The 12,690-nt window shown below is 64.5% G+C and overlaps 1 protein-coding gene across 3 annotated transcripts; it reads right to left on the bottom strand.

Moving 5' to 3' along the window:
• Positions 1-2: 2 nt before the first annotated feature.
• FLII (FLII actin remodeling protein) lies at positions 3-12,150 on the bottom strand (the record flags this gene model as incomplete). 3 transcript variants are annotated; one of them, XM_079724733.1, is made up of 30 exons in its annotated part: positions 3-388; positions 472-537; positions 636-741; positions 834-940; positions 1,017-1,145; positions 1,222-1,282; positions 1,365-1,519; positions 1,627-1,852; positions 1,938-2,077; positions 2,153-2,341; positions 2,633-2,824; positions 2,913-3,017; positions 3,542-3,713; positions 3,825-3,908; positions 4,120-4,194; positions 4,310-4,392; positions 5,058-5,237; positions 5,394-5,606; positions 5,739-5,872; positions 6,054-6,201; positions 6,546-6,630; positions 7,214-7,371; positions 7,450-7,625; positions 7,940-8,043; positions 8,181-8,342; positions 8,427-8,512; positions 8,839-8,919; positions 10,028-10,099; positions 10,406-10,516; positions 12,088-12,150. In XM_079724733.1, the coding sequence occupies 30 exons, from the start codon at positions 12,148-12,150 to the stop codon at positions 254-256; spliced, it is 3,798 nt and encodes a 1,265-aa protein (XP_079580859.1). In that variant the 3' UTR covers positions 3-253. The 3 variants fall into 3 exon arrangements, with proteins under 3 accessions (XP_079580859.1, XP_079580858.1, XP_079580860.1); XM_079724732.1 differs by having other exon boundaries at positions 5,739-5,875; XM_079724734.1 differs by lacking the exon at positions 8,181-8,342.
• Between the last annotated feature and the right edge of the window lie 540 nt (positions 12,151-12,690).

Consider the following 12,690-nt stretch of genomic DNA (forward strand, 5'->3'; position numbering starts at 1 on the left):
TATTGAAAATAAAAGCATTTAATATCTCTTAAAGGGCAACCACACCTGCTTTATCCCTGGCAGGCGAGGGGGCATCACACGTGAGCTCACAGTGGTGGAGATCCACTTGCCCAGGCCCCTCGGGGCACTGGTCGGGGTTACTCCCGTTGCTGCTGCTGGGGACTTTGGCACTGAGGGCAGGTGGTGGACAGACAGGCCCTTTCCCTCCCTCCACAGAGCCTGTGATGGCCAACAGGGCACGCAGGCAGCTGCCCTAGGTCAGGGCTGGGCGGAAGGTGCTCCAGGCGTGGAAGCAGCGGGTGAAGGCGTGCTGCTCGTTGCCCTTGCGCACCAGGCGCAGGCGGCGGGGACGCTCGTGCTCCTTGGAGCGCAGGTGCTGGATGTACACCTGGTGGGTGGGATGGGTGAGTGCGTACCTGCAGCCTCAGCCCCTCCCCCCCAGGCCCAGCCTCGGCCCCCTCCCCCACTCACCTGGCAGGCCTTCAGACTCAGCTTGATCTCCACCTGGCTTGTCTGAGTCCCCACCCACATGTAGACCTGTGGGGACAGCGGGGGAGGTGGTCGCCCGGCCTCAGAATTCCCATCCAGGGACGGCAGGGCTCCCCGAACGGGCAGGGTTGGTGGTGGGCTCTCACCTCTTGGCCGTTGTCCAAGAGCATGATGTCATCATCTGCCAAGTCGTCTTGGCAAAAGTCAGAGCACTTCTCGGTCACTGCAAAGTAGCCCTTCTCGTTGGAGCACCTGGGGGTCAAGGGTCATGGAGAGGCTGAGGGTCACAGCAGCAGGGCCAGGACTGAGGGGGACACTGGGGGCTGGGGCGGGGCCGTCCTCACCGGAAGAGCCGCGTGTGCTTCATGTACTCGGCGTCGTCATCGTAGGGCTTCTGTGCCCCGATGCCCACCCAGAAGAAGTTCTCAGGCTCCCCGCCCTCATTGATAACCTGAGGGAAAGGTCGGTCAGCTCGGGGCCGAAGGCCCTCCCCCAGCCACCCACCGTGCGCCACCCACCCTGCTCACCTGCTTGCTGTAGGAGGCCTCAAACATGCTATTCAGGATGTCCTCCGCCAGCTTGGCCTCGTCGGGGTCCGACGCCCGGCCCACCCACGCGTACACGATGCCCTGGTTGTCCTCGCTCTCAAAGGGAACCTGGGTGTGCGAGGGCCCTGGTCACGTCCTGCCCGCAGCCCCGCCCTGCCCCGCTTCCTGCCGCGCCAGGCCCCACCTTGAGGATGAAGCAGAACTCGGAGTTAAGGAGGCCAGAGTCGGTGCTGATCTGGATGCACCTGGGGGAGGGAGAGGTCAGCAGGGAGCCCAGGCGGGACACAGCCCACTGGCCTCCCACGCCTGCGCCCCGCAGCCAGGCACCGGGTGCAGAGGGCGCTGCCATTGGTGCGGATCTGGTACAGGCTTGGTTGCAGGGCTCCCTGGGCCGCCTTCCTCTTGCCCCGGTGGATGATAAACTTTCTCTTGAAATGGGACAGAAACTTGGGGTTCTCCTGCTGCTGTGTCATGCGCACCACCTGGGAGCACGGAAGCCGTCAGGGGCAGCTCCCTGGTGGGGCAAGGCTCCCCTGGGTGAGTCCCAGGGACACCCCCTCCCCGGGTTCTGGGGGTGTGGTCGGCACACCTCCAGTTTGCCAGGGAAGAGGCTCTCAAACTTCTTCTGCAGGCTGAAGGTGAAGGTCAGCCAGCCCATGTTGGAAGCCTCGCGGCCCTGCCAGAAGTACACTATGCACTGGAAGTCCTCCTCGGGCTGCTTCTCCTCTGCCTCAGCCGCCGCCACCTCTCCCTCCTTGTCCTCAGCCCCCGCCTTCTTCTCCTCCTCTTCCTCATACTCCACGGGGACCCAGTACCTGCGGGGCCAGAGGGCGGTGGGCAGGGCTGAGCCCCCAGCACCAGGGGCGGGTGGGGGGCGCCAGGGGCACGCGGGGGAGGCACCTGCAGAGGAAGACGTAGCAGTCCTGCGTGTAGAAGTGGCCAAACTCCTCCTCGGGCAGCCGTGCGAACTTCTTCCCCTCGAGCACGAAGCCCTCCATGCCGTCCAGGTCCTCGTTCCACTCCTCCATCAGCTGCTCCGCCTGCGTGCGACCCCACCCGTCACGGCGGGACAGCCCAGCCCACCCGCCCGCCCTGCGCCCCAGCCCCGTGCCCACCTCCGCCAGAGGCATGCGCGGCTGCCGCGGCAGGAAGAGCGAGGTAAGGTCGGCCTTCATCTGATCTTTCTTCTCGGCGTCACGCTTCACCTTCCCCGCGAGCCCCGGGCCCTGCAGCACGGCCTCTGCATTGCGCGTGTAGTCCACGGTCAACACATCGTCCCAGTTCTTGAACTTGGCCTTGAACACCTGAGAAGGCACAGCTGGAGTAGGAGGCGGAAGAGGTGGGGCCTGGAGAAGCAGGGCGGGGCCTAGGAATTGGAAGAGGTGTGGCCTAGCAACCTAGGGGGCCTAGGAGTGGGGGAGTGGGGGAGTGGGGCAGTGGGGGAGTGGAGCAGTGGGGGAGTGGGGGAGTGGGGCCCGGGCGTGGGGTCCGGGAAGCTGTGGAGCTTGGTAACCAACTGGTCCACAGAGGATCAGGGCAAGAACGCGCCCGCGGGATCTGGGGGAGGAGACCTCCGGGGGCGCCGCATCGCACACCTGCGCCTCTGTGCCCTCCAGGCTACGGCTGACCGCGGCGTGGCGCGGCCGGTGCAGCATCCCGCACAGCTCCTGGCCCAGCTTGAGGGCGGCAGCGCGTACCAGGCGCGGGGACTTGCGGCCGAGCCAGATGAACACGTCGGACCAACAGTCCAGAATGTACACGCAGCGCGTGTCCAGCAGGCTCTGCAGCTGTGAGGCCCCGGAGGCTGGAGGTCAAGACCAGGGCCACCAGCAAGAAGGGATCCAGCCCCCACGCCCTCCTCCCTGTGCATCTCACCAGCCGCATCCCAGGCATCAGTTCCACCTTGGGCCGCGTCTTATGTTCCACAGAGAGCTTGTAGTTGATCTGCGGCAGCTCCAGGTAGCCCAGGCCCAGGCCCACCTGGCAGGAGCAAGAGGTGGGCTTAACCAGGCTGGGTCTGGGGAACACGAGCCCCGGCCACAACAGCCCCTGCACCCAGGCCCACAGCCTGCTCCTCTCCGGGCCGGCTTCCTCCCTCCACCCCAAGATGCTTTCTAGAAAATCCTATCGGTGGAAGAAGGGCTGGCAGACGGTGGGTAGACCCACCCTCTCCAGGACCCACCCTCTCCAGGTCCTTATGGGTTTCTCTAACCTGTCCTCTTCCCGCCCACAACACGCCCGCCTTCCTGTCACCTACAGCACGAAGGCCAGGTCCCCAGGTCTGGCACCCATGTGCTTCTTGGCCTCCCTCTCCAGCCCCGCCTTCCCGGAAGCACAGAGCCCAACACCAGTGCCCCCGGCCCCACTCAGAGCCAGCCTCAGACCCGTGCTGAGCTACTCCTTGCCCAGAAGGTGGCACCCTCTCCCCACCGAGGTCCCGAAGGAGACCGCAGCCGCCGCCTGACCGCCAGTGAAGTCAGGCCAGCCCCGCACCCCCGGCTCACCTTATACAGCTTGGGCTGCGGTGGCCAGAAGTCATCGGGCACGTGCTTCTTGATCTCGGAGGGCTCCCCGCCCAGCACCTCCCAGAACTCTGGGGGCTCCTGGCCTTGTACCAGCAGCAAAATCTCTGCCTTCCCTTTTCTTTCATTCTTGTTAATTTTCTCTGCAAAGAGCCTGAGGGCGAGTGCAAAGCCTTAGTGATGAAGCCCACACCTCCTCCTTGGGTGACAGTTTTCCTTTGCACGGTACACCCCAGCACGTCTGGGCAGGTCACAGTCCTCTTACCTGGCCTTAGTGGTACTGCTCAGCGTGGCCTGGGCCCCCCGCCACACGTAGATGTCCAGCCCTTGGTCCAGCAGGAAAACAAACCTGGACAGGAGGGGTGGGAGGGGCTGCCAGTGGCCACGGGCAATTGCTGCCCCCATGCCTGACCCCACCCCAAATCCCTCCTTGCTGGACCTTCTGCCAAGCGCTGCAGGACAAGGGCTGGAAGGCCTCTCTGGCTAGAGCCAAGCCCTGCCCCCCACTGGTGGGGAGAAGGTTCAGGGTGAAGCACCCCACCTCACGTCATGGGGCTCACCTTGGGTCCAGGGAGGCCCCCTTAAGAGGCACGGGCTCCAACTTGAGGTTCTTTTTTCCATACACACGGTACATCCTGGGGGCCAGAGCAACAGTGGCTTGGCGGGGGCACAAGGGGCAGATTTACCCCAATACCTTCCCCCCATCCTTCCCAGCTGAGTCCAGGTCAGTGCCGCCCACACCCCCCTCACCTGGTTACGTAGTGCGTGTCCTCCACAGTGTAGAAGCCACTGGCTGTTCCACCCTCGATGTAGGAGATGTCGTTGTCAAATACCTGCGTGTGGGGCGTGTCGACTTTCACCGAGCTGTCCCCCCACCCCCGCCCAACACTACCTGTCAGGAGGGCGGACTTGCGTGCAACCAAGTCAGACGCTGCGAATCCACGATGATGTTAAAAATACAAGATCTGTGTCTACAGACGTAAACACACACGGGGTGGTACAATGTACGTAACTGTGAACGCGTCTGCTCGTGTCCGGACACGGCAAGCTTAGATACACGCGTATCAGAGAACAGGACAAGGCGGGTTTATGGAAGAAGGCAAACTTAGGTGGAAGTGCCCAAAATCTCGTCTCGTGTAGGTACCTACGTGTAACCAGCGGGCGGGTAGGCCGGCACCTCTCACTAACCCAGCTCACTGGATTCTGGCCCTGCCCCTGGCCCCGCCTCCTTCATGGCCGGCCGGTGGGCCACCCTCTAGCAGCTTGTGGTCCCAGCTCCCCATCTCTCCTGGTCTCCTACACAGCCACCAACCCAGTTCCCAGCTCCCAAACTAGCCTGGTCTCCTTATCCTCACCTGAGCCAGGACTCGCCTCCACTGACCCAGGCTCCCAACCGGTGGCCTCACCTCACTTCCCTGACCTCGGCTCATCCGTCCCTGCTGTCTGCCATCGCGGGGCTCAGCACCTGATACATTTCAGTCGGCCCCACCCCCCGCACCTGCAGGAACTCGTCGCTCTCGTCGCCCATCTCCTCGCGCACGGTGCGGCACTCAGCGCCCAGGTAGTTGCGCAGGTTGACGGCGTGGATGGCAGAGCACGCCTTCTTGTCGAGCGTGGCCTCCCCGCCGATCCAGTAGTAGATCTCCCAGTTCAGAGACCCGCTGTCATCCAGAAAGGTCTGGAGGCCAGGGCAGTGGCCGGGTCAGCCCCCCCAAGGCTTCTGCTGGGCAGCCTCCCGGGCAGAGCCCTCGCCGCCCACCCTCCCCCAGAACACGGCTAGGAGCGGGCGGTTCTGAGCCGTCCAGGTCGGGCCTCGTAGCCCCTGGCCCCGCACCTTGAGCACAATGTAGCAGTCAGCCTCGTAGAACCTGCCGTGGAGAGCTTCCCCCACCAGCACGGGCACGAAGTTCTCCATCTGCCAGATGGTCAGGCCAGGCAGCTGGCCCACGTCCTCCGTGAAGAACTCGGAGTAGTCGAGGCGCGGCTTCTCCAGGCCCTGGTCCCAGCGCCGCACCTTGCCCCCAGGCGCTCCAGAGTCCATGCTCTCCTGGGATCGGGATCGCAGGTATAATAGTGGCTTGACCCTGTGCAGCCACTCGCGCTGGTCCACTCAGGGCCCCCCCTCCTGCTGGGCCCGGGTTGCACTGCTGAGCAGAGGCTAAGCCCCGGCCCGCCTTACCTCCTGCTTCTTGTTCTTCTCCTGGGCCACGTCCGACATGCCCTTCAGCACCTGCTTGGCCTGGTCATCCTGGGCCGAGTCCTTGCGCCTCCGCAGCCGCATCTTGCGAGCCAGGGGGTCCTTGGGCCCACTCCCTGCTGAGGGGAGGGGTACACAGCTGACCTGACTGCCCCCTACCCTGCCTGGGGCGTCCAGCCAATCAGGGGTCAACCCCACGCCCCGCATCCAGAGAGCGCATCCCACCCAATTTACAGATGGGTAAGCTGAGGCCCAGGGAAGAGCCCCCACTGCCAGGCCAGACCTTCCCCTGCTCACCAGCCGCTGCCGCGGCCACCGTGGCAGGGGAGGCTCCCGCCAGCCTCAGCTGGTTCTGCAGCGAGAAGTCAATGTTGTACCACTCGGCGGTGCGGTCAACGGGCTTGGGGGGCATGACCAGGCTGGGGTTCTCCCGCACGTCCAGGACCTGCCTCGTGGGGCAAGCAGAGCCCGCGCTGAGCCCGAGGTCTACCTCACGGCCACCCCAAACCCCTGCTCTTTGCAACCTCCGGGGCCAAAGGGCCCAGGTTCTCATCCTGCAGCCACCCTCGTGGGCTTGGGCTTTCCCGTCTGTGAAGTGTGACCTCGCAGACTGGCTGGTTATGAGGCTGAAGCGATGCTGTCGAGCGTGATGTGGACACAGGACGTGGGTCACCCGCTCCTCACCCTGGCACCAGCCACCCCTCCAGGAGCCCTGTGCTCGGTCTTCTCTGGGGTCTGTCCGCACCCTTCCCATCCCTCCCTCTCCCCAGTACCAGCTGCCTGCCCAACCTCGATCTCTGTCAGGAAGTGGACAGCCTCCGGGAGGGTCACCAGGCGATTCTTGTTCAGGACCAGCTTCCTCAGCTTCGTGCACCTGTGACAACATAGCTGGGCCTCAGGGGGGGTGACAGACGGGGAGCCGGGGGCATTCCAGTCCTGGGTTGGGGAGGCAAGTAGGGCCAGAGAGACTAAGCAGTCCCGCTAGTTAGGAAACCAGCCAATTTGAAGGTGCCAGCAAAGACGGGAGCAGCCGGGGTCTCCTCACAGCTGAGTGACCGGGAGGGTCTTTCTGCGGCTTCTACAGGGCAGCACCTTCCAAGAACTAAAGGCCCCTGGGTGCGAACAAGAGGGCATCAAAAAACACGTTCTGCCCTCAAATTAACCCAGAAGCTGCCGAGGGTCCCTCCGTCCTCAGTGCCGGGGACCATGCTGGTGACGCTTTTTTCTAGGAAGGGACAGAAGCAGCACTGTGTCCCAAATGCAGGTGGCAGTGGAGTCCTTCTGGCCTCGTCCCTACTGGCATGCCCCCAGAGACTGCTCTGGGGACTGCACCGCAAAGCCAACTCAAGCCCTCCCGTTTCCTATGATGCACGAAGACCACGGAGGCAGGTGGAAGGGTGGGGCTGGGATTCTGGGGCTTTCTGCGCCATGCTCCCCGCCCAGCCTTGGCCCGGCACCTGCAGAGGCTCTCAGGGATCAGTTCCAGGTTGTTGTTGGCAGCCATGAACTCTTCCAGGCTGGACAGCTTGCCAATACCCGAGGGCAGCCCATCGAAGTCCAGCTTGTTGGAGTTCAGGTACAGCCTCTTGAGCTTGGTCAGCTTGCAGATGGCTGACTAGAGGTGGCAGGGGCGGGTCAGGGGCAGGCACAGGGCGGCCTGCAGCCTCCCCGCCCTCCCTGGGCCCCAACGCACGGGCAGTGAGGTCAGCTGGTTGCGGGACAGGTTCAGGGTCTCCACGTGCACCCACTGGTCGATGCAGAGGGACAGCTCCGCGATCTGGTTGCTGCTGAGATTGAGGCGCCGCAGGCTGGGGAGGGTGTACAGGCACTCAGGCACCCGCGTCAGGTCGTTGCAGGACAGGTCCACATCTGGGCGTGGGGTAGGCACGTCAGCCGGGGCCCCTGCGGTGGGCTCCAGGGGCGGCGGGCCTGTGTAAACCCCGGCTCCCCCTCCTGGCTCTGTAGCCTCAGGTACAAGATTTCACCTCCTGGTTTCTCAGAGCAGGGTGTCTAAGCACAAAGCCTACTCGTAACTTGGTGTTACTCCCAGTCGTCACGGTGACAACGGGAGGAAACGTGACAGAACCGCAACCCCTTCCCCCTAGAGGTGCTCACTGAAGCAAGGTACCATCCCCTCCTCTGTGAGGAAGCGAGGGGCTGAGGGGTCCCCAGGGACTGCCAACCTGCGAGGTGGCTCAGGCCCTCCAGGCTGGTGGGCAGGTTGCCCTGGGTGCGCTGCGTGTTCCTCAGGTGCAAGGTCTGCAGGGCCGTCATGGCCGGGAGCTGCCTGCGGGGAGACGCAGCGTTCAGGCCGGGGGCCGGGGCCCGGGGCTGAGTGGGCCCACAGCACGAGGCCGACGGCGGCCGAGACGCGACCCCCAGCAAGGCCGGGGCCCCGGCAGGGAGGGCCAGGTGGGCGCCCACCGGAGCTGGGCATGCAGCAGCGGGTTCCCGTTGAGCACCAGAGTCTGCAGGTGCACAAGGCGGCGCATCTGGGGGGGCAGGCTCTCCAGGCGGTTCTCGCTGAGGTCCAGGAACAGCAGGTCAGTGAGGCTGATGAAGAGCTGGCTGGGGACGGCGTCGATGCTGCGGGCGGAGGGCTGCCGGGTCAGGGCCACGCTCCCACCTCCGGGACTGGGCCCCCGACCGCCCAGCCCGCCCTCCAGGCACCTGTTGTGGCTGAGGTTCAGCACCAGCACGTTCTTGGCGCTCTCCAGCTCCCGAGGGCACTCCGTCAGCTGGTTGTAGCTCAGGTCCTGGGTGGAGGGGCGAGGCCGAGTCAGGGGCGTCAGGGCTGGTCCCACCCCGCCAGGCCTCCGCCGGGCTCGAGGGCCAGGAGAGGTACTGAGAGGGGAGCAGAGGAAGGGGCTTCAGGGCAGAGAGAGACAGTGGGACCCCGGGAGGAAGGGGGCCTAGGTTAGGGATCTGACTCCATCAGCGACCTCGGACAAGGCACCACCCCCTGTAAGTCTCAGGTGCCTGCGTCTGTAGAACGGGATCACCACGGCCCCAGGGTCCAGCACAGTGGGTGGGCACTGGACCGTGGGGCTGGCACAGGGCCAGGTGGCAGGGAACCACTGACCAGAACCGAGAGATCATCCAGCTTGAAGATGTCATCGGGGACTCCGGAATTCTTCAGGCTGTTGGCTCGAGCCACGATGGCCTGGGGATACACGAGAGTCTGTGACTCCTAGCTTCCGCCCCCCAGGAGAAACAGGGATCAGGGGGACACCACCTCTGGAAGTCCACCAAGGCCAGGCCTGAGTGCTCTCCCACTCTGGCTTTTACTCGTAATCTCTCTACTTGGCAAGCCTTTTCTAGACTACCAATGAGCTCCTATTTATACCTCAAAGCCCAACTCAAATGTGCCCCAGAGCCCAGCACACGGAATCTCCGGGAACCTTTCCTGATGGAATAATCCCTCTTCCTCTCAACCCCAAAGGGCAAGACAGGGATAGAGCTGAGTCAGAGCTTCTAGTACAGAAGAAGGTTGAACCAAAGACAGGTCAGAGCGCAGACTCAAAGCAAGTCTGTTTTCTCTCCCCTTAGGGCTGAAACTTGCTCACGCTTCCAAAGTGCAGGAAGTTAGTGCAGGATGGCTGAGGGGGAGGGGACAGGCCAGGTGATGGCACCATGACTGCAAGAGACAAAAACACTAACAAGAGCCACCGCTGCTGCTCCCTCAGCCCCAGCGTCTGTGTGGTGCCACCATGTTGCTTCACGGCGGTCACTGCTAGACCATCTCAGAAAGTGGAAGGAACTCGTCCAAGGTCATGCGGCCAGGAAGTGGCAGAGCTCAGATTTAAACTCGAGTCCAGAGGCTGTGCCCTTAACATCTCAGGGCTCCGACCTTGGATGGAATAACCCTCGCCGAGGCCTGAGGGTCTGGGGCGGGGGCTCCATGGAGAGCAGAGGCCCAAGTGAACTGCCCCGCCCACCTGCCCGACCCCGCCCTATCCCAGCTCTACCACTGCCAGCTATGCGACCTGCACAGCCTCCGTGGCCAAGTGTCCTCACCTGTGAACCTGGAGGAGATGAAGATCACATAAAAAGCGCTCGTGAAACAGCTGGAACGGCACTCAGCTGTTAATAGTTGCTAGAGTACTTATTGTTCAAACTGGGTGGGATTTAGAGTTTTTCAGCGCTTCCCCCACGGTTACTCAACACAGGGCATTACTGCATGCTCTCCCCCCCCAGTTTGCGGGTGCAGAGAGGTGCTGGCCCGGCCCTCAGGCCCCGGCCCGAGGTCTGCAGCCTCGGGCGGCACTCACCCGCAGCGACGGCAGGCTGGACAGCTCCCCGTGGAGCGTGGTCAGGTTGTTGTGGCTCACCGACAGGTGCTCCTGGGCAGGGACAGGGAGAGGGGCTCAGCTGGGCGGTGGGGCATCCACGGAGCCCCCATCTGCCACCACAACGCTGCCCCATCCAGGGGGCCCTCAGCCACACAGGCCCAGTCCATTTCTGCACCTTCCCTCCCTCACAGACCCAGACTCTTCTTGCACACCTCCCGGGATGGGGTACTCATTCCCTCTCCACCAGTTCTGCTGTGGTCAACATCCTCCTCTGTGACGTCTGTGCTCTGCGCAGGTTCTCCCCACCTGGCCAGCCCCATCCACGGGGACCCTCCCTGCCTGCCCAGAGCCTCTTACCAGCTTCTGCAGGGCGGCCAACTCCTCCGGCAGGTAGCAGAGGCCGGTGCGGTTTAGCTTCAGCCATCGGAGACTAGTCATGGCCTTGACATTCTCAGGGAAGTAGCCACCCTGAGGAGTATGTCGTGGTAAGGCTAGTCTGGGACAGGGTACCCTTGCTCTACCGCCCAGTGGCCCCCACTGCCCACGGAAGCCTTTGAGAGCAGCAGTCACCTCTCACTAGCTGTGTGACCCTAGACAAGTCACTCTGCCACTCTGTGCCTCAATTTCCTCCCCCATAGAATAGAACTAATAAAACCCCCTGATGACAAAAGCGTCGTAAAGAACAACTAATGGTCAGGATGGCTGCTGACCTAGACTCTGTCTCTCTTGCTGTGTCCTCGGCCCCAAAAAAGCTTATTCCAGGTGACACCCGCACACCTACCTGTGTGGTTACATCAGCTCAATGCCTCTGCCTGGCGTCCAGGCCCTGCCTGTGCTCCCACCCTGCCATCAGCATATGGCCGCTAGTGGCAAGGTTGACTCCCCGTGTGAGGCCCCAGCGCCCCATCCTGCACAGGCACAGCCTTATTCGTTAGTTCATTCAACCCTTCACTCCCCATATTCAAACGCCCACCTCGGGACCCCCAGCCCTTGTGGCAGTGAACCTGGGGCAGCGTGTGCCTTCAGCGCCCCTGGCTGGTATCCCCTTCCCCCTCCGGGCACATTCCCAGCAGGTGACTCAGACTCTCCCAGTCTGGAGAAGACACACGGGGACCCCAGGTGAGCATGGTGGGGATGGGGGCAGAGAAAAGTGGCCACCTGTGCCTGGGGTCAAGTGTGCACACGTGGGTTAAATGCAGGAAGGCGGCCTGTCTCCTCGGCCCTGGCCCAACCCCCGACCCCAGCTACAGCCGGGGCCGCCGGACGCTGACGACCCAAGCTCATGCTACACTGCGCCCAGCCTGAGCCTGCTCACACCCCACCCTGCAGCCGGGATCAACCTCCAGGAGCCAGGCCAACAACTTTCAGGGCCTCGTCTCTGGTCACCAGCCCAAACCCTGCCAGTCTCATTCTCGGGCCTCCAGAACCACTGTGCCCCCCCGTCCCCCCACTGGCTGGAGGGCTGCGCTCGGGTTCCTGGTGGCCCGGGTCAATCAGTGCTGCAGCTGCTCAGACAACTGCCACCCAGGCCCTCGCCCAGCTGCTCGACACCACCATCTCCACAGCAACTAACCCCTGCCTCCAGAGGGCTAGTTTTAAGCCCCTTCACCAGACGAGAAAGCGAAGCTCGAGGAAGGAAAGTGACGTGCCCAAGCCCACACAAGATGGGGGAGGCAGGCGGGGGCAGGGCAGAGCCGGCGGCGCGGCCGTGAGTCAGGGCCCGGTTTGGGAGTGTGACGTCACAGGGGAGGGAGGGAGGGCTGGGGAGGCGGGAGCAAGAGCTCCGAACCGGGCCACCGGCCGGCCGGGCGGGGCCAGGCGCCAGGAAGGGGCCCGGTGGGGGTTCCCCACGCACCCCGACGCGGCTCCGAGACCCCGCGTGCGCCCGCCCAGCCCGCCCTAGGTCTCCTTCGCGGGCGCCAGGCGGAGACCTGGGGGGGTCGGTTCGGGGCGGGGCCCGGGCGAGCCCGTCCGCGGTACCGGGCGCGCAGGAAGCGGATGGGCGGGTTGGGGGGCCCGTCCGCCGTCCCGAGGCTCACCTTGAAGTCGTTGCCGCTGAGATCTATGCCGCGCACGAACGGCAACACCCCGGTGGCCTCCATGGCGGCGCTCGGCTGCTGGGAGCGGGGAGCTGGCTGCCGGCGGGGTGGGGCGGGGCGCACAGGGTGGGGAGCGTGGAGCCGGCGGGGCGGGGAGCGCGCCGGCCCCACCCCTCAGCCCGCGCCTGCCCAGCCCTCAGTTCCCGACGCGCCCGGGGCCGGCCCGTGGGGCGCGGGGCCTCGAAGAGCACGGCGCGCCTGTGCCCTGCAGGGCCTTCTCGGCCCGCGGCTCTGTCCCCTTAGCTGGCCGGCGCCCAGGACCCCGGTGGTTCGGGCCCAGGCTCGGGCGCGTGGGGGAAGCGGCAACAGGATGCCCGGGTCTTCGTTCCGAGCCTCGGGCCTCCTTCCGGGAGACGCTCGCTTGGGGGCAGCGCCCGCGCTCCTCGGCGTCCCCGCTCGGAGGCGACCCCCGGGTGCGCGGTTACGTGCCCGCTCGCCCCCCGAAGGAGGCGTCCCAGGGCCGGCACATGGCGGCCCCAGTAGGTGACAGGGCCGGTGTTCCCTTCACGGGAGAGGCGGCTGCAGACCACAGTGACCAAGAGC

Source organism: Hyperoodon ampullatus (assembly GCF_949752795.1).
Source record: "Hyperoodon ampullatus genome assembly, chromosome: 19".
In the NCBI taxonomy this organism is placed as follows: Eukaryota; Metazoa; Chordata; class Mammalia; order Artiodactyla; family Ziphiidae; genus Hyperoodon; species Hyperoodon ampullatus.